Below are 26,552 nucleotides of genomic sequence, written 5' to 3' on the forward strand. Positions count from 1 at the left end.
TGCCCACTTCTTGGTCTCATTCCTGTAGTTGCACTGCACTGTGTTGTGCTTATGTCCAGGAACTAAAAGAAGGATGTTTATCCCAGAAAAGTGCTGCCCTACCTCCACATGGCCCCCCTTCTCAAGCCAAATCTTGTTCTTTTTCATGGCGGCCAGTCCTTGGTTGGCTCCACAGCCATCCGGTTATCAGTGTTTGAGACATATACATTAGCCCCTTATGTTATGGGAATCAAGAGCTCAAAGGGTCTCACTTTGGACTGCTGTTTATAGGGTTGTTGGAGAATGGGCTTTAGTCATAGTAATTTTCATCCTGGCCACAACTCTAGTCAGTAACTTTCTTTGAAGGTCCAATAACAAAAATATTATTCCACTTGGGTTGTTATTCAGGCAAGAAAAATAAGTTTCCAAGGCTGTTTGTTAAAAAATAGAAATCACAGAATAAGCTGAGTTGTTAGTTCCTGGGAACAGACAGTGTTTCTGATAAGCTCAAGAGGGGCTTAGTCCAAGTGCATTTCATCAAGGCCAAGGCCTAATGAGCATTTTTCAGATCATAGTGCAGCCTGGGGAGGGGGGCAGGGGGATGCACCCAGTGACTAAAGTCAACTTCTCTGGGCCTTTACAAAGGGGAACAAAAAACAGAGTACTATTTGAGGTGTTGCAAGAATAAATACTAGGACCCCATGGCACTGACCTCCAAGGACTACCAGACAAAGAGCTGCAGTGGTGAACAGACAGCACCTTGGAGAAGGAGGCACCATGGTCTTTGATGAACCATTTGAACAGGATATTACTTCACTCCTCTTCCTTGTATGTACCAACCAGCAAAAGATATGAAACCTTAACAGTGGGCAAAACCAATGAGCAAGATTCACAGGGAGAAACTGCAACAGCAGGGCATACTAAAAGCTGCAAAAGAAAGCAGCAAGCGCTAAGGGGGTGAGATGCATCGAGGCACCCATCTGCCAGCCTGATAAACAGTCAAGGAAAGTTTGCTGCTTGCCAGGAGCCAAGATCCAGGATGTCACAGAGAAACTGCCACAACTGGCTAGAAATGCAGACTACTATCCACTACTTCTTTTCCACATGGGCACCAATGACATGGTAAAGCATTGTCTGGACAAGATCAAGCAGGACTTGAGAGCCCTGGGGCTTCAAGTGAAGGGGACAGGTGTCCAAGTGATCTTCTCCTCTGTCTTGGCAGTCAAGGATAGGGGTGCAGGCAGAAGTGAATGCATCATGCAGATCAATACTTGGTTTTGTGGTTGGAGTTGTCCCCAGGGCTTTGGTTTCTATGGTCACAGGACATTCTTCAATGAATACAGTCTATTGGGAAGAGTTGGAAGCTACTTATCTAGAAGAGGCAGGAGAATCTTTGCCAGCATATTGACTGACTTAGTGAATCGTGCTTTAAACGAAGAAACTTGGGGGGTGGGGTCCAAAGCTGTGACACCTGTATATCCTCAAGCAACAGGATGGATGAGCATACCTACCAGAGTAGTGAGAAATGCTCCCCAACCCTCTCCAAAGGCAAAACCCTCAAGTCCAGCCACCTGAAGTGCATGTTTATGTAGTCTGTGCAACAAACAGGGGGAACTGGAGCTCCATGCCCAGTATGACAGTTATGATGTCATAGGAATCAAAGAAGCTTGGGGGGAAACTCATATAACTGGCAGACCACAATGGATGGCTACAAATTCTTTTGAAAAGAATGGAAGGGAGGAAGAGAAGGTGGAGTTGCACTTTATGTAAAAGATAAGTTTGAATTTATGAAGGTGAGCTGTGAAGACCACAAAAGTTCTATCAATTAATAACTTTGGATCAAGATTGGAGGGATTGTCACCAAGGGGGATCTTATGGTAGGTATCTGTTACTGACCTCCCAAGTAGGATGATGAGACTAATGAAACCTTACTTTGGCCACTCAAAGAATTCTTAGGCCGACAGAACCTGGTCCTCATGGGTGGCTTCAATTACCTGGACATTTGTTGGGAAAAAAACACAGCAGGGCACAAGTCTACCATCAGGTTCTCAGAATGCATTGGGGACTGCTTCCTGCTACAGATATTAGACATGCCAACTAGGAGCAGTTCATTGCTGGATTTACTGCTTGCAAACTGAGAAGACTTACTTGACAAGATAACTGACAATGGTAGCCTTGGATACAGCAATCACAACATTGTGGAGTTTAATATCCTGCCAAGCACACTGAATACCAGTAGTAGGACAAATACCCTGGATTTTAGAACAGCCAACTTGAAGATGCTCAGAGCCCAGGTGTGAGGCATTCAATGGAAATCATCCATGAAGGGAAAAAGTTTGTGAGTGCTGGGAGTTGTTGAAGAACAGTCTCCTGGAAGCACAAGAACAGTCCATCCCCTACAAAGGGAAAGGAAGGCAGAACAAGATGCCCCCCTGGCTTAACAATGAGCTTATGGGTGTGCTTTAAAGCAAAAAAGAAACATGCCAGGTATGGAAAGACAGCTAAATATCCATTGAGGACTATAAGAACCTTGCATGCAGAGATCCAGTCAGGAAGGCTAAAGATCAGCTAGAATTGAAAATGGCCGGAGAACAAGAAGAAAGGATTCTTCAGATATGTCAGCCAGAAAAAGAAGGTCAAAGAAGGTATATCCCCCCCCAATAAGCAAGGCTGGCAGATGGGTAACAACAGACAAGGAGGAGGCTGAGGTACTCAAAAAATTTTTTGCCACAGTCTTCGATGGCAACCTCCCTCCCACACATCTTGAGTAGATGGATTGCAAGACAGGGACTGGGGGAACAAAGTCCATCCCACTGATCATGATTGTGACCACTTGAAGAAACTGAAAAGACATGAGTCTATGGGACTTGATGATATGAATCACAGTCCTGAGGGAATTGGGTGATCTATTTACAAAGCCATTCTCTGTGATATTTGAAAAGACATGGAGGTCAAGTAGTCCCAGGTGACTGGAAACAGGGAAACATTGTACGCATCTTTAAAAAGGGTAAAAAGGAGGACCCTGGGAACTACCAGCCTGTCAGCCTCACCTCTGTGCCAGGGAAGATCCTGGAAGAGTTCCTTCTAGAAGCTGTGCTAAGGCACATGGAGGACAGGGAGGTGATTTGGGACAGCCAGCATGGCTTCCCCAAGGGCAAGTCCTGCCTGACCAACCTAGTGGCCCTCTATGATGGAGTGACTCCATCAGTGGACAAGGGAAGGGCTACAGATGTCATTTATCTGGACTTCTGTAAAGCCTTTGACACGGTCTCCTACAACATCTTTCTCTCTGAAGAGAGATGGATTCAATGGGTGGACTGTTAGGTGGATGAGGAATTGGTTGGATGGTCTCATTCAGAGGGTGGTGGTTAACAGCTCAATGTTCACATGAAGAACAGTAATGAGTGGTGTGCCTCAGGGGTCCATTTTGGGACCAGTGTTATTTAATATCTTCATTAATGACAGACAATAGGACTGAGTGCAGCCTCAGCAAGTTTGCAGATAACACCAAGCTGAGTCATGCAGTTGACAAGCTGGAGGGAAGGGATGCCATCAAGAGCAATCTTGACAGGCTAGAGAGGTGGGCCTGTGCAAACCTTATGAATTTCAACGAGGCCACATTCAAGGTCCTGCACCCGTGTGGGGGAATACCATGCAAATATACAGGGCGGGTGGAGAATGGATCAAGAGCAGGCATGCGGACAAGGACTTGGGGGTGTTGGCTGATGAGAAGATGAACATGACCTGGTAGTCATAGAATCACAGAATCACAGAATCATTAAACTTGGAAAAGACCTCCAAGATCATCAAGTCCAACCTTTGACCTAATACCACCATGTCAACTAAACCATATTGTAAAGTGCATGTCCACTCATTTTTTGAACACTTCTGGGGTGGTGAATCCACCATTTCCCTGGGGGGCCTTTTCCAATGCTTAACCACTCTTTCAGTGAATAAATTTTTCCTAATATCCAACCAGAACCTCCCCTGGTGCAACCTGAGGCCATTTCCCCTTGTACTGTCACTAGTTGCCTGGGCGAAGAGGCCAACCCCCACCTCACCACAACCTCCTTTCAGGTAGTTGTAGAGATCGATAAGGTATCCCCTGAACCTCCTTTCTCTAGACTAAACAACCCCAGCTCCCTCAGTTGCTCCTCAGAAGACTCATGCCTTAGACTCCTCACCAGCTTCGTTGGCTTTCTTTGGACATGTTCCAATATCTCAATGTCCTTCCTGTAGTGAGTGGCCCAGAACTGAACACAGTATTTGAGGTGTGGCCTTGCCAGTGTCGAATACAGAGGGACAATCACTTCCCTGGTTCTGTTGGCCACACGATTTCTGATACAGGCCAGGATGCCATTGGCCTTCTTGGCCATCTGGGCACACTGATGGCTCATGTTCAGCTGGCAGTTGACCTCCAGGCCCTTTTCTGCCAGGCAGCTTTCCAGTCACTCTTCCCCAAGCCTGTAGCGTTGTATGGGGTTGTTGTGAACCTGGTACTTGGCCTTGTTGAACCTCATACAATTCACCTCAGTCCATCAATCCAGCCTGTCCAGACCCCTCTTTGTAGGGGTGATCTTCTTTAATACATTCCACCCTTGGGTGGATCCCATCAAGTCCCATAGACTTGTGTATGTCTAACTGATGTAGCAGGTAGTACTATATTTGCTAGGTGGAATGAGTCCCACAATCGGAGTGCTGGGATGGAGGGCTACAGGCTGTTTAGGAGGGATAGGCAGGGCAGGTGAGATGGAGATGTGGCACTATACGTAAGGGAGAGGTTTGATTGTACAGCCCTTACAGTTGGCAGTGATGTGGTGGAGAGCCTCTGAGTGAGGCTTAAGGGGATGGAAAACAAAGGAGATATTATAGTGGGTGTTGTTTATTACTGATCACCTAGCCAGGATGTAAGCACCAATGAGTTATTCTATAGGCAATTAGGAGAAATCTCTGGATCAGTAGCCCTTGTCCTTATGAGAGTTTCCAGCTTCCCAGATATCAACTGGGAATATCATCCTGCTGTGACGAGAAGGCCTTGGGAAGTCTTGTAGTTTGTGGGAGAGAACTTCTTGTCACAAATACTCTGTGAGCCAACTAGGAAAGATGCCCTCCTAGACTTGTTTGCAACTAGAGAAGGACTCATGGGAGATGTGATGGCTGGTGGCTGTCTTGGCCACAGTGACCATGAAATGGTTGAGTTTAAAATTTTCAGTGTAATGAGAAAAAAGGTCAGCAGAGTTGCTACCCTGGATTTCAAGAGAGCAATCTTTAAGCTATTCAGGGAGCTAATTAGAAGATTACCCTGGGATTCTGCTTTTGTGGGCTTAGGGGCCTACTAGTGCTGGTAAGTCTTTAAAAACCACCTTTCAGAAGCACAGGAGCAAGCAATTCTACTGTGTCAAAAGTCAAGCAAGTATGGCATAAAACCAAATCGGGTGAACAGGGAACTCCTCGTGGAGCTCAAGAGGAAAAAGAAATTGTAGAATCTCTGGAAGCAAGGTTAGGCTTTGCAGGAAGATTACAGAGCTCTGGCTCATATTTGCAGGGAGAAGACACGAAAAGCAAAGAAGTTCAACTAGAGTTGAAACTGGCCAGGGTTGTGTCAGATAACAAGAAAGACTTTTTTAAGTACATTAATAGCAAGAGCATTTTTAAAGAAAACATTGGACTGATACTTCTTGAAGATCGTCACTTGACAAATAGGGATGAAGTAAAAAACAGAGTGTGGCAGGACAAACACCCCCCCCTTCTCTCTCTCCCTGATTGCTGGCCGAGATCAATGGCTCAGATTAAGTCAATGGCTTAATCCTGACTATCAGTGCTGGCGTCTGGAACTCAGAGCGAGACACTGAGAGAATGTGAAGAATTTTCAAGTGACCGCAAATACACACTCTTTTCCCTATAAAACACCACAAAAAACTCAGTAAAAGTAGAAGCTTTCTACATGGACACTGGAACGTGAAGTAAAAGCTTTCTCCCCTGAGCTTGGACGCAGGCTCTGTGGTTACTTCCCTGGGATTGAGTGAGGAAATCTTAATGTATTCCAGCTCCAAATTTGGATTTGGTAAGATCATTTGAGTTTCCTAAATTGTATTATTCCGGCTAACTTATAGGTACCTTTCTTAACTTGCATTTCAGCTAGCTCAAGCAAGCATCTCTTAACTTGCATTATAGTTCAAGCAAGCATTTCTTGCATTTTTAACTATTTTTATAGTTCAAGCAAGGTTTTACGCCATAATTGTATTTTTAACTATTATAGTGCTGCAATTATGTATTCATTGTATGTTTATGTGTGTCAATCTGTTCTATGTTTGTATGTTTGTTATGTTCTGTGTCAAATAAATGGTATTTTTAGACAAATCGGCCAGATATCAAAGAATCTTGCAAACGAGACTAAATCTTGGGAAACTAGCTATCTTAAAGTCTGTCAAACTACAAAAACACATAAATCTCCTTTCTCCCATGCAAGACACAGAGGCATTGCATTCTTTTTTGCCTCAGTCTTTAATGATACTGATAAACCTTGGGCTGCCCGGTCCTCTGAGTTGGAGGACCATGACTGAGGGAACAGTGCTTTTCCATTTGTGGACACTGAAATTGTAAGAGACCAGTTGTATCAGCTGAATGTTTACAAGTTGATGGGGCCTGATGGGATTCATCCCAGAGTTCCGAAGGAGCCATAGGATGTTATAGCAGGACCCATCTTGATGAACTGCCAAATGTTTTGGGAGTCTGAGGAGGTCCCTGCTGACCGGAAGATGGCCACTGCTATTCCTAGTTACAAGAAGGGTGTGAGGGAAGACCCAGGGAAATACAGACCTGTTAGTCTAACCACAATACCTGGAAAAATTATGGAGAAGATAATACTGAGTGGTACTGAAAGACATTTCAAGAACAATGCGATTGTCAGGCACAATCAACGAGGGTTTGCAAAGGGAAAGTCCTGTTTAATTTGGTATCCTTCTATAATAAGCTAAACCACCTAGTGGATGAAAGGAAGGCAATGGATGTAGTTTTTCTGGATTTTAGTAGGGCCTTTGATACTTTCCCTCACAGTATCCTTCTGGACAAGTTGTCCAACTGTGAGATGAGCAGGTTCATGGTGCACTGGGTGAAGAACTGCCTGGATGGCAGAGCTCAAAGGGTTGTAGTGAACGGGGCTACATCTGGCTGGCAACTGGTCACTAGCAGTATTCCTCAGGGTTTAATTTAAGGGCCAGTTCTGTTCAATATCCTTATCAATGATCTGGATGCAGGAGTTGAATGCACCATTAGCGAGTTTGCTGATCATACCAAACGGGGGGAGCTGCTGACTCTCTCAAGGGACAAGAGGCCTTGCAGAGGGATCTGGATAGATTGGAGCAATCATCAATGGCATGAAAATTAACAAGTCCAAATGCCAGATTCTGCACCAGTGACAGAGTAAAGCCAGGCACAATTATAGATTGGGAGAGTAGTGGCTGGAGAGCAGGATTGCAGAAAGGGATCTGGGGTTGCTGGTTGATAGGAGGTTAAATATCAGTCAGCAGTGAGCCCTGGCAGCCAAGAAGACAAACCGCATCTTGGGTGGCATTAGGAACAACCTGACACTAAAGGGATTCCCTGCTCATGATGGCAGGGTTGGACCTTTACAGATCACTTCCAACCTAAACCATATGATGATGATTCAGAGAGCTATGGCCTGTCCAACTACTGATGGTAGAACCATCACTCACTCCTGTAGCTGACACCACAGGCCCCAAGGGGCCTACACCCCCCAATCTGACTCCGGTAGCCGGGCACCAAATTTCACTCACACACACACAGGTCTCACCAGCAGCTGGCACCTGTTCCTTGCAGCACACATACTGTTCTGGTTTCAGATGGGACTGAATTAATTTTCTTCTCAGGAGCTGGTACAGTGCTGTGTTTTGGATTCAGTATGAGAATAATGCTGATAACACACGGATGTTTTGGTTGTTGCTGAGCAGTGCTTACCCTGAGTCAAGGGCTTTTCAGTGTCTCATGCTCTTCCAGGGAGGAGCTGCACAAGAAGCTGGGAGGGAGCATACTCCAGACAGCTGACCTGAACTGGCCAAAGGGATATTCTGTACCATAGAACATCATGCTCAGTGAATAAACTGGGGGGGGGAGGGGGGAAGAGTTAGCCAGAAGGGGCCAATTGCTGCTTGGTCAGTGGGTGGTGAGCATTTGTATTGTGCATCACTTCTTTTTCTTGGGTTTTACCTTCCTCTCTCCCTCTCATTTTTATTACAATTATTAGCAGTAGTATTAGTATTACCATCATTATTATTATATTTTATTTTGTTTCAATTACTATACTGTTCTTATTGCAACCCGTGAGTTTAATTTTCTTTCCTGATTCTTCTTCCCATCACAACAGGGTTGGGGGGGAAGGGAAGCGAGCGAGCAGCTGTGTGTGGTATTTAGTTGCCAGTTGGGGTTAAGCCACAACACATACACAGAGGACAGAGAGTGAGATTAAGTAGGGCAATATTTAAGAAAACATTTTAAAAGAAAATATAAGAAAATAGGACAGACTGTAGTGATCAGGCGCAGGGCTCAGCCAGACAAGCACACTGACTGGCCCCATTTTACCTGTGACTAGAAACTTTTATTCCCCTTTCTGTCTATCCCCCCTCTTTGTCTCTCCCTGCTTTCTCTTTCCCCTGTAATTCCCTTCATCAGTTTGTATAGTTCTATCAATTCCTGCATCCATCCCAATTTGATGTCTGGGATCCCCCCTGGTTTAACATCTTATCAGTTGCAAAGTCCATGTTGATCTTCCAGGAAGTGGTGCCTGTAGTTTAAATTTCTTCCTACATTTATTGTATGTTTTGTATTTTGTGTTAGGTGTTTAAAAGAAATTTTCTATTTATAATCCGGTATAATTCTTGTAAATACCAAGTTTTATATTCCTTTCTGTGGAACAAAGAATAATCAGTTTATGAAGTTGGATTCATATTTTAAGATGTAGAGCCTCAGCTACCCTTGTAGCTATTTTCCATCCTATATAAATGACACCTTCTGCTGTGGTGACTTCAAGTATGATCACAGAACCACAGAATAGAGTAATTGAGGTTGAAAGGGATCGTTGGAGTTTGTCTAGTCCAAACCCCTTCCCAGCCCATGCTCAAAGCTGGATCAACCAGAATAAGTAGCTCAGGACACTGTCCAGTATGGTTTTGGATATCTCCAATGATGGAGAATCCACAACCTCTCTGGGCAGCCTGGTCCTGTGTTTGACCTCTCTAGAAGTTAAAAAGATTTTTCTTATGTTTCAATGGAAGTTCGTGCATTTCAGTTTGTGTGCATTGTCTCTCCTCCTTTCACTGAGCACACCTGAGAAGACTTTAGCTCCATCTTTGTGCTGGTTTCAGCTAGAGTAGAGTTCATTTTCTTCCCAGTGGCTTGTATGGGGCTATGTTTTCGATTTGTGCTGAACACAGGGTTGATAATACAGAGATATTTTTGTTATACTGAGCAGGGATACACAAAGCCAAGGCCTTTTCTGCTTTTCATACTGCCAAACTGGTGGGGAGGCTGGGGGTGCATGGGAGGTTGGGAGGAGACACAGCTGGGACAGGTGACCCCAACTGACCAAAGGGATATTCCAGACCGCATGACATCATGCTTAGTATATAAAGTGGGAGGAAGAAGGAGGAAGGAGGGGATGTTTGGAGTGATGGCGTTTGTCTTCTCAAGTCACCGTTATGCATGATGGGGCCCTGCTCTCCTGGAAATGGCTGAACACCTGCCTGCCCATGGGAAGTGATGACTTAATTCCTTGTTTTGCTTTGCTTGTTTGTGAGTGTGGTAGTTTTGCTTAGCCCAGAACATCAGCAAGGTATCTTTAGCATCTAAAAGAAATTGAAACCCTTCAAAAGCTGTTGTGGTAGGCCTGAAGAAGTGTCTGAAGAGTGGGGAGGGGCACAAAGATGGCTCCTGTGTGAAGGTTCTGGAAGTTTTTCACCAACTCCAGTAGAGCCAATCTCTGATGGCTCTGAAGATGATGCACATGCTGCTGGCCAAGTCTGGGCCAATTAGAGATGCTAGTCACGCCCCTGTGAAAACATTTAAGAAGAAATCAAAACAAAGTAGTCACGCATGTTTTTTTACCTAGAGGAGGAGGTGAAAATATGTGAAGGGAAAACAACATGGAGACACCAAGGTCAGTGGAGAAGGTGGGGGAAGAGGTCCTCTGGGCGCTGGAGCTGAAAACCCTCTGCTGGCTGTGGTGAAGACCATGGAGAGAGCAGGTGGTCCCCCTGCAGCCCATGGAGTCCACGGGGGTACAGAGATCCACCCACAGCCTGTGAGGAGGTGCCCACACCAGAAGAGCAAGTGGATGCCTGGAAGAAGCTGTGATCCAGTGGGAGTCCCATAGAGAGAGTGAAAGTTGCAAAGGCCTTGCAAGAGACAGGAAGGCCTTGCTCCCAAGATTGAAACAGCCTGGCCTCGGCTTGGATGTCTGCACCCTGTGGACAAGAGGACTCGTGTTGCAGCAGAAATTTGGGCTGGATGTTGCTTGTGAGATTGGACCCACGCCAAAGAAGTTCACAGAGGACTGTCTCCCATGGGAAGGACCCCATGGTTAAGTAGAGGACCCCTCTCCCTGATGGACTGACCAAAGAAAAAAATCCCCTTACCCTGCCTCCCCCCCCGTGCTGTTGGTTGGAAGGAGGGAGGGGGGTGAGCAGAGAAACTGTTTGTAGTAGAATTGTGGTGATGAATGGACTAAGAAAAAAAACCCATACCCTGCCCCCTACCTGAGCTGTTGGCTGGAAGGAGGGAGGGGGGTGAGCGGAAAAACTGTGTCTTAAGAGGGAGGGGGGCTGAGTGAAGGAACGGTGTCTTAAGAGATTAGTTTTACTTTTCATTTATCCTCTGACTCTGTTAGGTTAATAAATCACTTTGCAACTTTAAGTTTTCAGCCTGTATTTGCCCTCTTTCAGTGTGTCCTCCCACCAGTGCTTTATCTCAACTCATGGGTCCGGTGTGTGTGTGTGTTTAACAGGTTTTTCCCTCCCTCTCTTGCACATCTGCGGCAGGAGAGTGCAGAAAGAGCAGATGTTGTAGGAGCCTGGCATTTAGCCAGGGTCAAACCTCGACAGTGAGGCTTTTGCTTTCCCTATTAAACTGTCTTTATCTCAACCCACGAGTTCTCCAGCTTTTACCCTTCTCATTTTCTCCCTGATCCTGCTGATGGGGGAGTGAGCAAGTGGCTGCATGGGGCTTGGTTGCTGGCTGGGGTTAATCCATAACAATCTTCTATGCACAATGTATTTAGACACAGATAAGATCCCTCCTGAGCCTTCTCTTTTGCAGACTAAATTATCCTAAACAATTCAGGAAGTGTGGACTGGATGGGTGGACAGTGAGGTGGATTGACAACTGTCTGAAACGCAGATCCCAGAGGGTTGTGATCTGTGGCACAGGGTCTAGGTTGGAGCCCTGTCACTAGGGGTTGCCCAAGGTTCAATACTTATTCATAACTTGGATGACGGGGTAGATGCCTCCTCAGCAAGTTCACTGATGACACAAAGCTGGGAGGAGTGGCCAATACTCCAGAGAGATGTGCAGCAATTCAGAAGTACCTCAACAGGTTTGAGACATGGGCAGAGAAGAACTGTCTGAAATTCAACAAAGGTCAGTGCAAGGTCCTGCACACGGGGAGGAATAACCCCAGGCGTCAGTACAGGCTGGGGGTGACCTGCTGGAAAGCAGCTCTGCGGAGAAGGACCTGGGGGTCCTGGTGGACAACAAGCTGTCCATGAGCCAGCAGTGCCCTTGTGGCCAAGAAGGCAAATGGTATCCTGGGATGCATTGGGAAGAGCATTGCCAGCAGGTCGAGGGAGGTGGTCCTGCCCCTCTACTCACCCCTGGTGAGGGCACATCTGGAGTGCTGTGTCCAGTTCTGGGCTTCTCAGTACAAAGAGACATGGACCTCCTGGAGCAGGTCCAGCAAAAGGCTACAAAGTTGATTAAGGGACTGGAGCATCTCTCTTACGAGGAAAGGCTGAGGGAGCTGGGCCTGTTCAGCCTTGAGAAAAGGCAACTGAGAGGGGACCTCATCAATGCCTATAACTATCTGAAGGGAGGGTGCCAAGAGGATGAAGCCAGGCTCTACTTGGTGGTGCCAAGCAATAGGACAAAAGGCAACGGGCAGAAACTGATGCACAGGAAGTTCCACCTGAACATGAGGAAGAACTTCTTTACTGCGTGGGTGACCGAGCACAGGAACAGATTGCCCGGAGAGGTTGTGGAGTCTCCCTCACTGGAGATATTCAAGAACTGTCTGGACACAATCCTGTGCCATGTGCTCTGGACTGTCGCTGCTTGAGCAGGGAGGTTGGACCAGATGACCCACTGTGGTCCCTTCCAACCATACCTATACTGTGATTCTGTGATACTGAGTCAACATCCTTGAAGGCATTTGGCTAGATGTGGCTAGCACAGTTTTTCCCATGAGAAGTTTTCTTGTGTTTTGTAAATAAAGATAAAGTTTGGATGTTTTTGGAACAGTGTCCCAGAGCTTGGGCAGTGCAGGCCTGGCCAATCAGGCCTGGGGGAAGGCTTCTGACTGACCAATCTGGGTGACTTTTGAGAACTCTATAAATGTGATGAAATCAAAACAATAAAGGTCATTCCTTCTTGCCACTGAGAACCGATGCATTCATTACTCTGCTAGCTGCTCAACAGCGACATCTAGACATAAAGATAAGGCACTTAAGGACATGGTTTAGTGCTAGACTTAACAGTATTAGGTTAATACTTGGACTGGATGATCTTAAAGGTCTTTTCCAACCTCAGTGATCCTATGATTTTATGATTCTATCCCATCTGCTCCTATAGGAGATGCTCCAATTCTTTCATCACTGCAGTGGCTCTTTGCTGAACTTGCTACAGTATTTCCATGTCTTTCTTGTACTGAGGAGACCATAACTGGACACAGTACTACAGGTCTGGCCTCTCCAGTGCTGAGTAGAGAGAAAGGTTTACCTCCTCAACCTCCTGTCAACATTGTTCCTAATGCAGCTCAGGATACTATTGGCCTCCTTTGCTGCAAGGGCACATTACTGGCTCACATTCAGCTTATTTTCCACCAGGACCCCCATGTCCTTCTCTGCAAAGCTGCTTTCCAGCCAGTCAGCCCCTAGCTTGTACTGGTGCATCATGTTATTCCTACCCAGGGGCAGGACTTGGCATTTCCCTTTGATGGACTGCATGAGGTCCCCGTCTGACTATTTCTCCAGTCTGTCAAGGTCCTTCTGAAGGCACAACAGCCATCTGGCCTATCAAATGCTCCTCCCAATTCTGTGCCATCTGAAAATTTGCTGAGGGTGCTCTCTGTCACATTGTCCAGGTCATTCATGAAGCTGTTAAATAGTATTGGCCCATGGATCAGCCCAGGGGGACACCACTAGACTTTATGCTTCTGATCACAACCGTCTGAGCCTGGCAGTTCAGCCAGTTTTCAGTCCACCTCACTGTTCACTTATCTAACCTGCACTTTGTCAGCTTGTCTATGAGGATGTTATAGGAGACAGCGTCAAAAGCCTTGCTAAAGTAAAGATAAAGAGCATCTGCTGCTTTGTCCTCATCCACCAATCTAATTTACTCATTGTAGAAGGCTGGCAGGTCGGCCAAGCATAATTTTCCTTTTGTAAATCCATGGTGACTACTCCAAATCGCCCTGTGTCTTTTGTGTGCCAGGAAATGGCTTCCAGGATTACTTTTTCCATCATTTTCACAGGAATAGAGGTGAGGCTGACCAGCCTGTATTTCCCCAGATCCTCCTTTTTGCCTTTTTTGAAGACTGAAGTGTCATTTGCTTTCTTCTGGTCCTCAGGAACCTCCCCTATCTTTGGAGGTGTATACGACCTCTATCCTTGGAGCTGTACATGACTTTATGGGACAGGTCCCTGAGCAACCTGATCTAATTAGACTTGATTTGAGCAGAATGTTGGACTAGATCACCTCTGGAAGTCCCTTACAACCTAAATTTTTCTATGGTAAATTATCAGCCGCACTAAAATACAGCTTACTGATGGATGAAATAGGACTGCAAGCTATGTCACATCAGCCAGTTCCTCCTTCCATATCCTTTTAAGGTGAATTGAAATGAAATGAAATGAAAATTGAAATGAAATTGTAAGGTAAGGAGTTATATCCGGAAAATCATATAGGCATCATCTCCTGTATGGAGACAACTTTTCTGGGCTATTTATCCAGTCAGTATTTTTATTTTTGTTTTGTTTTGTTTTTTAAAGCTCTTTTTCCCAGACAACCATGCATTTTGACTCTGTTAGATTTCTATGTCTGCCACCATACTTCCTTCTTTCCACCCACTGGTTCTTGGCTCTTGCCTTTCCAGGCACTTCCACTAGCTCTTTATCTAAGACCAGAACCTTTTCCTGCTCACTGGATCACAGTTTCACTCTTCTGAATCAGACAACTCATGTTTTCCTTTCCTCCTCACTGACTAGGCCTAGTTGCTGTTTTCATGAGCAAATGATCTCTTGGGAGGTCTTGAGTGTTGCATTAGAATCAGGCTAGCACATGACCATAAAAGAAGAATGAAAGAATATCCATGTTACTTGTCATAGAACATTTTCCATTCCCACCATAGGTTTAGTACTTGCTCCTTTCTTTGTTTTAATAGGATAACTTCCTTCAACCATATATCCCAGGCCCTGTATATGGAATGGAATAGACTCTTTGTTAATAGATTAGATACTAGAAACCAGAGTTCATATAATTAATAGTAGAAGCAGCAGCTGCAAAGAGATACCCTATTTAGGGCCATCTGGAGGACATCCATTGACCTTTGGAGCAATGAACATATAAATAAGATAAAACAAACAATCCTCTGCTTAATATATTTGAGCTATAAAGTCGGGCAAAATGTCATGAACTGCAATAAACTATACATTCCCAATATCACTGCCCACAATTTAAAGAGCAGAAGTACTAGAGCTTTTAAAAGAAAAACAAGTGTGGATGAAGAAATATGTTCTCTTTTGTCTCAACAGTTCAGCATCTTTGGCTGACATTTTTCAAATAGAAGTTAGCCTGATCTGGCATTCTACATAGATATTTTCAGTCTTTGATTACAGTTTAACAATGAGTGACTTTCCGTTTTTACAGCATCCTTAACAGGGACACATTGGTCATTCTTAATAATAAGCATGTCTTAACAGACCCATTTAGGACAGAAGATTGCTTAGATATTATAAGAGCAAAGAAAATAAGGGAACAAGAGAGTGTGTTGGAAAAGTTTATCTGAAGAATGAATTTGGCAAAATATGTCAGTGAAGAGGATGCTGCAAGTGTTAACATCAGTCTCAGAACCCAATAGTGTTGTTGACTTTTTTTGTGTCAATGCCAGATTATCATCAATAAATACATATTTGCTGGCACCAAACAAGTTTTCTACAGGCCTTTTGCTTCTTCCTTAACCTTATATCAAAAGTTTCAAGGGATCTATTTAGAGGTAACTGGATAAAGAGGGAGGGAACGTTCTCCCTGAGCAACTTTGAAGTTAGCCCTACTCTGATTGCATGTGTGGGTTTTACTGTAGAACCTCTAGAGGTCTCTTTTGACCTAAATTATTCTATGATTTTAAGTTTGAACATGGGAGAAAGGAATTTGATGGCAGAAAAACTTGTTCATCAAAGCAGAAAAAGCACAGAAAATAGAAGAGTCTAAGAGAGAAGCAAAAGGACATATTCTCTGTCTACCTTCCTTCCTTTGGAAAAAATAATAAATATGTATAGCATTGCACTTAAACCAATAAATTACATAATTGCTTTCTATAAGTAATGACTACATCTGCCTCAGCAATTTAGGAAATTGCCAGTATAATTTCAACTAGAAGAATAGAGGCCCACATGAAGACTTCTTTATTACACAGATGATCATATTATGACAATTTTAGATCATGCTTCTTATCAGCATAACTTAAAACTTGTCCATAAACTCAAGTTTTTTCCCCAAACAACAAAATGCTGCATATACAGTTTCACATTGTCCAACTGCAACAATTACCTGAATTCATTTTAGATTAATTCAAGTGATATGAATCCAACTTCTTTTCACTCAAATAATGATTTAAAATGACAAAAAAAAAGGTTTTGTTCAAACATTTTTCTTTGCTAATTAAAATATAGTAGCCCATTTGATGTCATTAAAAGAATGTGCATTTAACTTCATATTTTAGTAAACATTCTAATTTAGATCAATAACCAACTTACATAGTTCCATTTGTGTAGACTGTGTCACTTCCCTCCACATACTGAACCTGGGCTGGGTAGACATGTTGTACCTGTTGCACAGTCTGTACTTGCTGTACCTGCAAACAAGAACACCACAAATATAGGATAGTTTACCTTATAAAAAGAATGACTAGTGCTTCAGTGCATCTAATGGTTTCTAAACAATACTCTCAATTATGGGACATCCCTGTTCTCACAATTACTAAATGACACAATGTAATATCGTGCTGCAAGTCTGTAATATGCTAAGTGGAGTACTCCCATTGGAGATGCAGGCCCTTGAGAGTATAGGTATTTTCAGTGCCAAAGAAAGAACCATCTAGAAAGAACAAGAACTATATGATTCACACCAAGCTTAGGAACTATATTTAGGAAGGAAGAAAATTTTATTTGGTCATCTATATGCTGATTTTCTGGTTTTTTTTTTTACTCCAATTTAACTCTATACAATACAAGTCTCTAAATCATAACTTATATGTGCTGTTAACAGGCAAACTTTGACCTGTGAGAGTAGGTCCTAAAAAATTCAGTATGATCCTAGAAGAGTCTGATTCTCATGCATGTGATGCATCATCATATGTCTGTGAGGTGAACTGCTCTGGCAGACATGCTCTGGAGTGAAGGATCGTGCTAGGAGAGCTTTCCAAAAACCAGCAACACTGTGAACCTAGCACAGAGAAAGAAATGATGCACCAGCCTCTGCCAGAGCAGGAAGTGTTAAAAGCTAGACGAGCAGCAGCTCTGACTCAGTGTGGGCAGCGCCAGGAGTGAAGGTGGCAAACTCCCACAGGTACAACAGACGAACCCAAGAAGCAACCAGGAGTGGGGCAAATAGGGCAGGTAAACAGGGTGTGACTCTCATAGTTTAGGAATGGAATTCCCCAGTTTAGTGCTCCTTTTGTTTTATGGCAGAACCAGCCTTCAGGAGGATTTTGATTATCTTCTCCCTTTTCTCAAAAACCTCCTCTGCTGTGTTGCCCCATAGGATGATGTCATTGATGAACTGTAAGTGTTCTGGAGCCTCACCCTCTTACAATGCAGTCTGGATCAGTCCATGGCAAATAATGGGACTGTGTTTCCACCCCTGGGGCTATCAGTTTCAGCTGTACTGGATGCCCCTTCAGGTGAAAGCAAACTGTGGCCTGCTCTCTGCTGCTAAAGGAATGGAGAAAAATGCATTAGCAATATCAATGGTGGCACCACTTTGCTGCCTTGGACTCCAGTTTGTACTGAAGCTCCAGCATGTTTGGCACAGCAGCACTCAGTGATGGTGTGACTTCATTCAGGCCACAATAGTCCACTGTCAATCTCCACTCTCCATTTGACTTACACACTGACCATATGGGGATATTAAAGGGTGAGCAAGTCTTGCTGACCACTCCCTGGCTCTCCATGAATCATCTCATGGATGGGAGTCACAGAGTCTGGGTTCGTGCAGTGTTGTTGATGGTGCACTGTTGTGGTAGCAATTGGTACCTGTTGTTCTTTGACCTTCAGCAGTCCCATAGTAGAAGGGTCCTCTGAGAGACCGGACAAGGTATTCAGCTGTCTAATTCCCTCTGTCTCCACAGCAGCTATCCCAAAAGTCCAATGATGCCCTTTTAGGTCCTTGAAATACCCTCTCCTGAGGTAATCTATGCCAAGGATGCACAGGACCTCTGGGGCAGTCACAATGGGGTGTCTTCACCATTCTTTCCCAGTCAAGCTAACTTCAACTTCCAGTACAGTCAGCTGTTGGGATCTCTCTGTGACCCTAGAAAGAGATGGATTCTGCCCCTACATATCTTGATGGCATCAGGGTACATTGTGCACTGGTGTCAACTAAAACCTTATACTCTTCTGTGTTGGATGTCCCAGGCCTTTGGATCCCCACAGTCCGATAGATCTGATTGTACCTTTCCTCCACCTGGCTGGGGGCATTACCCCTCTAGTCCTGGTCATAGTACTTATTGCTCACTTTTTGTAAATATGAACTGGAGTTCCCTTCAAGATGATAGGAAGTAACATCAGCCCTCCTATTCCATCTGACAACTTGCCCACTGGAAACTGGAGCCGCTTTTATCCTTGAAGAATTTCCTGCAGTGGTTGTTCTTCCTCTCAATTTACATACCCATGCTGCGAGGGCAGAGGTGGGTTTTCCATCCCACTTCTTCATGTCCTCTCCGTGGTCATTCAGGTAAAACCACAGGTTACCTTGTGGTTTGTACCCTCTTTCATGAACGAAGGGGGGGGAGGTGCTTGCTCCCAATAGCAGAGACTTTGTTCCATACTGGCGGGGCATGGGACATTTTCTCTCTAACTTGCTCAAGTCTTTTGAGTCTGTCCATAGTCTTGAACAGTCTTTCCACAGCCAAGGCACAGGTCGGTAGGGAGGAAAAAAGATGATCTTCATATTGCCAGAGTCAGGTAGTCACCTGAAGCACTGTTTGTTCTCCTTCTTTCATTGACATCAGTGCCAGTGAGTTGGTGAGGTGGTGACAATGGCATGCTCCGTACAAACTTCTGCCACATGGATTGCGTACACTGGACCTCATGTGGATCTACAGGGGACTGCTTGTTATTTGAATCCCTACAGAGTACCTCCAGCACTGCTAATTCTCTCAGGTAGTGGGTACCTTTCTCTCTGTCACTCCATCTGCTTGGGCTCACTACTAGATCATCCTTGAGAGAATATCTTTCCCTCACACTTGACAAGAGTCAGCTCCCAAGGCTAAGAGTTTCTGTCTTCTTCCCATTTGCCTTGTCAGTGCCCACATCCCAGGACAGGGATCCCAGCTTCTTGGCTTCACTACCATCCAGTTTCATATTGTGGGCTGCGATATCCCAGCATTGGAGCAGCCAGGTCACCAGGGGCTCACCTGACTGGCAGCTGAAATCTTTTCGCATATCTTGCAGCTCACATGGGATAGGGATCAGGTGATTATCTCTGGCCCTACCTCTTCCTCCTGTTGAGACAGCCCTGCTTCCTCTTCAGCTCTCACTAGGTGAACTGATTTGGTCTTGGATTTTTTCTTCTATGTAGGGGTGACTGCTTCCGGCAAGGGTTGTTCCTCTGGCTCAGCTGCAGTTTGAGTGGCCATGGTACCTGTTGGTCTGCTTTCCTCCTCCTCCCCCTGAGGGTGCTGTCTAGTGACAAGCAGTGTCTGATAAATAGTTGCCAGGGCTCAGCACACTGCAATAAGATGTTTTTCTCTGGAGTTGCCACAGCTTTCTCTTTGCAAATATTGTCATTTTATCAGGGTCCTGTAGTTGTTCAGGGGTGAACTCCCAAAACATTGGAGGAGAGAATTTCTCCAAAAACTGGCCCATTTTCTCCCACATTCCATGCCACTCATGACTATTCCCCCTTGGGGCAGATCTCTGAATGACCTTCCTAAAAATCTCTTTCTTGACTCTAAACATGGTGTGGACCACACTGAGGAGACCTGGCAGACTTATAGCAAGAAGAACATGCTTTCCTTAACATCCAAAGGGAATTCAAATTTCTCAAAAGCTGTTGTAACAGGCCTGAAAGAGGAAAAAGGGGTGAAAAGGTGCAGAAAATCATCCTCCCCTGTTCCTCCCACAGGCTGGGTATGATTATTAATGCACTCCCAAAGGTAGTGCCTGAGGTAAGGGTAGGAGAGCAGCACTGAATACACATCCCAAGTGACTGTCATCACCCTTGATGTTATCATGCCATAAGCTGATATCCCACAGTACAGCAACAAAGCTATGCTGATCCCTCTCCCTGCTCTGAAAAAGATCATAATGAGGAGCATATACAGGAATATATACAGGGTTGGGTACCACACCCACATGAACAGAGCAAGCAACATTGTGACCAGTGGCTCTATACCTAATACAACAAATGCTTAGATCAAATTTGTTTCCAACCCACTCTGGGCAGATCTGTTGTTATCTCGACCCTTTGTGCCTCACATTGGGCACCAAATAAGGTTGTTGTGGTTTAGGAATGGTATTCCCCAATTTAGTGCTCGCACTGAACACACACTTCTGCTTCCCCACCCCCCTCCAATTGGAGGCACAAAAGGCAAAGGTCATGTTTTGAGATAAGAAAAATTTATTGGAAACAGCAATAAGATAAGAAAATGAACAGTAACAGCAACAATATTAATAACAAAAGGCATAAGAAAAAGAAATTATTTACACAGATAGCCCTCAAGAATAAACAAATAACAGATGGCTTCCCCTGCCACATTTTCTCAACCGGAACACCCTTCTCCTTGGAAGTGAGAGAGACCCTTTTATCCACCCCTAAAGTGAAAGTCCCTTTCCCACCCCTGGCAGCAATGTGAGGTGGTATTGAATAAAATTACAGTCCTGCCCACACCCCCTCCTGGCTACTGCAAAAAATTAACCCTGTCCAGGATGAACCCAGGACAGTGGCACATTAACCAAGGCAGGTGTGGCAGTTTACACAGCAGTTCATGCAAGAAGGGCATGCAGGGAGGACAGTCCCCCTACCAACTCAAGAGGCAAATCCAATTAGTGGTCATTAATAGGTTTAGGAAAGGCAGGTCCTGCCTCACCAACCTGACCTCCTTTTATGACCAGGTGACCCACTTAGTGGATGAGGGAAAGGTTGTGGATGTGTCTACTTGGACTTCAGTAAAGGCTTTGATACTGCCTGGCATGGTATTCTCCTGGAAAAGCTGGCAGCCCATGGCTTAGACAGGTGTGTTATTTGCAGGGTTAAAAACTGGCTGGATAGCCAGGCCCAGAGAGTAGTGGTGAATGGTGCTGCATCCAGTTGGTGACCGGACATTAGTGGTGTTCCCCAGGGATCAGTGTGGGGCCCAGTCCTGTTTAATATCTTTATTGACAATCTAAATGAGGGGATTGAGCCTACCATTATCAAATTCCTGGATGACACTAAATTGGGTGAGAATGTTAATTTGTTGGAGGGTAAGAAGGCTCTGAAGAGGGACTTGAATAGGCTGGATCAATGGGCTGAGGCCAGTTGCATGAGGTTTAACAAGGCCAAGTGTCGGGTCCTGCACCTGGGTCACAACAACCCCATGCAGTGCTACAGGCTTGGGGAGGAGTGGCTGGAAAGCGGCCCGGCTGGAAAGCGGCCCGGCTGGAAAGCGGCCCAGCTGAAAAGGACCTAGAAGTGCTGGTTGACAGCAGCTGAACATGAGCCAGCGTGTGCCCAGGTGGCAAAGAAGGCCAATGGCATCTTGGCTTGTGTCAAGAACAGTGTGACCAACAGGACAAGTGAAGTGATTGTCCCTCTACTCTTCCTTGGTGAGGCCACACCTCAAATACTGTGTTCAGTTTTGGGCCCCTCACTACAAAAAAGACATTGTGGTGCTGGAGCGTGTCCAAAGAAGGGTAACAAAGCTGGTGAAGGGTCTGGAGCACAAGTCTTTATGAAGAACGGCTGAGGGAGCTGGGGTTGTTTTGTCTGGAGAAAGGAGGCTCGGGGGGAGGGGCCTTATCACTCTCTCCACAACTACCTGAAAAGAGGTTGTAGTGAGGTGGGGATCAGTCCCTTCTCCCAGGGAACAAGTGACAGGATGAGAGGAAAAGGCCTCAAGTTGCACCAGGGCAGATTTAGATTGGATATTAGGAAAAATTTCTTCACTGAAAGCATTGTCAAGCACTGGAACAGGCTGCCCAGGGAAATTATTGAGTCACCATCCCTAGAGGTATTTAAAAGATGTGTAGATGTAGAGCTCAGAGACATGGTTTAGTGATGGACTTGGCAGTGTTGGATTGATGATCTTAAAGGTCCTTTCCAACCTAAATTATTCTTTGATTCTATGATCTACAAGAGCTCCTTAAAAACATTTTAGTTAGAACACATTCATCATCTTCACTATATTCTCTAAAATTTCTATCCCTCCTTTTCCACCATTAACTCATACACTTCAAAACAAGATTCTAAACTTCATTGTTAACTACTGGGAGTAGTCTGGAGGTGCTCAAGAAGTTGGGAGGGGACACAGCTGGGACACCTGACCCCAACTGACCATAGGGATATTCCATACCATATGATGTCATGTTCAGCAATAAAACTAGGGGGAAGGTTGGCCAGGGGACTGCTGGGCATTGGTCAGTTGGTGGTGAGCAATTTTCATTTGCAACACTCATCTTTCTTGGATTTTATTTTTCTCTCTCTGGGTCTTTTTCCTCCCCTCTTTTCCTTACAATTTATTATAATTACTATTTAATTATTAAACTGTTTTTATCTCAGCCCACGAGCTTTCTCATTTTTACCCTTCCAATTCTCTCCCACTAGGGGAAGGGGAGGAGTGAGTGAGCAAATGGCTGTGGTGCTTAGTTGCTGTCTGGGGTTAAATCATGACACCTAAGGAAAAATTTATATGAAAACCTTAATTTTGAAAAAAACCCAAACCATTACTTTGAAAAAGATTGTTCAAGTGTGACAGAAAAACAGAGTTTCCGCCAATCAGTAGTAATGATACTTACTCTTTTTGATGATTAAATCTAAAATTCAGCAGGTTGCTGATTTCACATGTTAACTGTTACATAAATTGACATTGGCCTGCCATCCCTTAATAGTGTTCCTGAACTATAATTTCCCAAATTCAAAAAATACATATCTTATTATTAAGCAAGATAAAATTGCACAGAATTTTGATTTTAGATACATGTGTTTGCATTAAAAGTACTAATAAGGCTAAGAGAATAATACCAGGGTAAAATATGTGAGGATTTATAAACTCCATTTAAATTAAAAAAAAAAATCAGAGCTGTATACACAAAGATTCTTGTTCTCAGAGAAAAAAATAATCTTAAAAATTAATTAGTCTGTAATAATTTTGGAAAGCAGCTCATGCTGTAATGTTGATTTTTAGATAAATGACCAATATAAGTTCATTACTATTTTTTATGTTAAAATTATTTTTCATTAAGCTCCAATTCTCATTACCAGAAGTATGTATGTGCAGTTGAATGATACATTTACTTCTGAATGCTATGGTCATAGTCTATGATGAATAGGAAGATTTGTTTTGTGTAACCTTTGATGCATGGATACACCTTCTAAAATAGATTAGACACTTGTTTTTAATTTTACTCTTTGAATCCTTCTGTATTTCATGACATAAACCATAAGGTCAGTGAAATTAATTTAAAATCCTTATAAACTTGCTACCTCATGCTTAAGAGTGCATGTTAAAACAGGAATGATACATGAGTGGAAAATCATATTTGAGGAAATATAAGACTAAGAAAAATTGCACAAGATGTTAAATGGCAGTAAAATATGCTTCTCACTTTTTTGCCTTACTTTTGCTACTTTTGACTTGCACGTATATAGGTTTCTCCCTTCACCAATCCAAGGTTCCAAAAATGACAATTGCTGTGTCATTCGAAAACATCTGTGAAACCACTGCCACTATACTCAGAAGGGAATCTTAGTTTTTCATTAAGGACATTTCTTTTTTCTTCATTTGGAGCACCATATCAAACTTTCATGAAAGCCATAGTTATATTGACAGTGTACAAATAAAAAAAATATTTATAAGCAGAAAATAATTTAGACATTGAAAAATTATTCCCCTCATAACTACAAGAAAGAATTTTAAAAAAGAAATTATTTCTTCTGAATTTTTCATTTTTACCTAAAGTAGTCTGCTCCTAAAGCATGTGTACATAAATTCAAATTTTAAATTTAGGCAAATATATAATATATACATTAATTTTTTTCAGAGCAAAGCCACTCTCCTTCACCAAAGACATTGTTTTAATGCCTGATAGCCTTTTCTTTTCTTACAGTGGAAAAGTGCCTATCTTACCCACATTCTTCATACCATTTCCTAGTGTTATACTAGATTCACATCTTCTTCCCAGAATCACAGAATAGTTATGGCTGGAAGGGACCTCTGGAGATTATCCAGTCCAACCCCCCTGCCAAGGCAGGGTCACCTAAAGCAAGTGACACAGGAATGCTTCCATGTGTGTTTTGAATGACTCCAGAGAGGGAGACTCCACCACCTCCCTGGGCAGCTATTCCAGTACTCTGCCACCCTCAACAGAAAGAAGTTCTTCCTCATGTTAAGGTGGAACTTCTTGTGTTTTAGTTTGTGGCCATTGCTCCTTGTCCTGTCGCTGGGCACCAATGAAAAGTGTCTGGGACCATCCTTTTGGCACCTGCCTTTGAGATATTTATATGCATTAATAATATCCCCTCTCAGTCTTCTCTAGACTAAACAGGCCCAGCTCCTGTAATCTCTCCTCATAAGAGAAATGCTCCAGACCCCTAATCATCTTTGTGGCCTCCACTGGACTGTCTCCAGTAGTTCCTTGTCTTTCTTGTTCTGAGGAGCCCAGAACTGAACACAGTACGGCATATATGGCCTCACTAGGGCTGAGTCGAGGGGGAGGATCACCTCCCTTGACCTGCTGGCCACACTCTTCCTGTTGCACCCCAGGATCCCATTGGCTCTCCTGGCCACAAGGGCACACTGACAACTCATGGTCAACTTTTCATCCACTAAGACTCCCAGGTCCTTCTTCGTAGAGCTGCTCTCTAGTAGGTCGGCCCAAACCTGTACCGGCACTTGGGTTATTCCTCGCCAGGTGCAGGACCCTACATTTGCTCTTGTTGAATTAAGTGGGCCTTGGTCTTCCTCGTCACATTCCCGCATATTCTGACGATATTCCTATAGTCCTCCCATGTGGCCTGTCCCTTTTTCCACAGCCCATAAATTTCTTTCTTCCATTTGAGATTTCATAGAAGCTTTCTGCTCATCCATGCAGGTCTCCTAACCCCTTAGCTTGATTTCTTGCTCATGAGGATACACTGGTCTTGAGCTTGGTGGAAGTGATGCTTGAATACTGACCAGCTCTCTTGGACCCCCTTCTCTTCTAGGGCCCTAACCCATGGGATACCTCTAAGTAGGTCTTTGAAGCAGTCAAAGTTAGCTAACTTAAGTTAGTTAACTCCAGGGGTTAAGAGTTCTAGTCCTGCTTACTGCTTTGCTTCCTCCATGCAGAATCCTGAGTTCCACCATCTCATGGTTGCTACAGACAAGGCTGCCCCCAACCTTCACATCTTCAACCAGTCCCTCCTGGTTTGTTAGTACAAGGTCCAGCAACACAACTCTCCTCATGGGCTCTTCCACCACTTGCTTCAAAAACTTTTCATCAACAATCTGCAGGAACTTCCTGGACTGTGTGTGCCAAACTGTGTTGTCTCTCCAACAAATATCAGGGTGGTTGAGGACACCCAGAAGAACCAGGGCCTGTGACCGCGAGGCTATTTTCAGCTGTCCATAGAAAGCCTCATCAACTTCCTCCTCCTGATCAGGTGGTCTACAGTAAACACCCACAACAGTGTCACCCATATCAGCCTGTCCCTTAATTCTCACCCATAAACTCTCAACTTGTTAGTCTGTCCCTGGGTACATTTGTCCCCAGCTCGATACATTCCAGTTGCTCTCTCACATGAAGAGCAACTCCACCACCTCAACTCACTGACCTGTCCTTTCTAAAAAGTAAATAGTCATCCATGACAACATTCCAGTCATGTGAACTATCCCACCATGTCTCAGTAATTGCAATGAGATCATGGCCCTGCGACCGCACAGATTTCCAGTTCTTCCTGTTTATTCCCCATGCTGCGTGTGTTTGCATACAGGCACTTCAGAGAGGTAATCAAGCATGCAGGTTCTCTAGAAGGGATGCAAGAGGACTCACCACAGCCATACACACCCTCAATGTGGTTAGCCCTGTGATTTTTATCCTGAGAGGCAGCCAAGGAACATCTGTCGCTGTACTGGTTAGCATGGCCTACTCCTCATGAGGAAGCAATGGTATGAGCATTGACACTTTGGACCCCATTCCCTGAGTCCTTCAGTTTAAAGCCCATCTCACCAAATTGGCCAGCCTGCTGCCAAAGATTCTCTTGCCCTTTTTAGACAGGTGGATCCCATCCCTTCCTAACAGGCTACAATAATTGTCATAAAAACCAAAGCCTTCTTGATGGCACCAGCCACAAAGCCAGATGTTGATGTGCACTACATATCTGCTTCCGGTTGTCCCCATTTCTCTTACCAGTAGGATAGATGAGAAGATGACTTGGGCACTGATATTTTTTACCTGCCTCTCCAGGGCTTTATAGTCTTCCTTGATCCTATCTATTTTTTTTGCCCACATGAAAAAATAGTAGTGGGTACTAGTCCATGCTCTTGACAAGTTGGGGTACCCTCTCAGTAACATCATGGATACTACCCCCCAGTAGGCAGCATACCTCTCATGACTGTCTAGCAGGCTGGCAGATGGGGGCCTCAGTGCCCAGAGAGCCGCACACTATGAGCACTC

General features: G+C 44.3%; 1 protein-coding gene and 1 long non-coding RNA gene across 4 annotated transcripts in view; both read right to left on the minus strand.

Moving 5' to 3' along the window:
- LOC146425288 (uncharacterized) overlaps positions 1 to 26,552 on the minus strand; it is a 234,035-nt gene that overhangs the window by 128,720 nt on the left and 78,763 nt on the right. The gene's annotated exons all lie outside the window — the stretch shown is intronic.
- Positions 1 to 26,552, minus strand: part of LOC146425289 (transcription factor RFX3-like) — a 156,851-nt gene that overhangs the window by 98,691 nt on the left and 31,608 nt on the right. For all 3 annotated transcript variants that reach the window (XM_085041592.1, XM_085041590.1, XM_085041591.1), the window contains one exon: positions 16,236 to 16,333. In XM_085041592.1, the coding sequence (XP_084897718.1) occupies positions 16,236 to 16,333 (98 nt within the window). The remainder of the gene's footprint in view (positions 1 to 16,235; positions 16,334 to 26,552) is intronic.

The sequence above is a fragment of the Lichenostomus cassidix genome, chromosome W, assembly GCF_008360975.1.
Source record: "Lichenostomus cassidix isolate B80296 chromosome W, HeHo_3.0, whole genome shotgun sequence".
In the NCBI taxonomy this organism is placed as follows: domain Eukaryota; kingdom Metazoa; phylum Chordata; class Aves; order Passeriformes; family Meliphagidae; genus Lichenostomus; species Lichenostomus cassidix.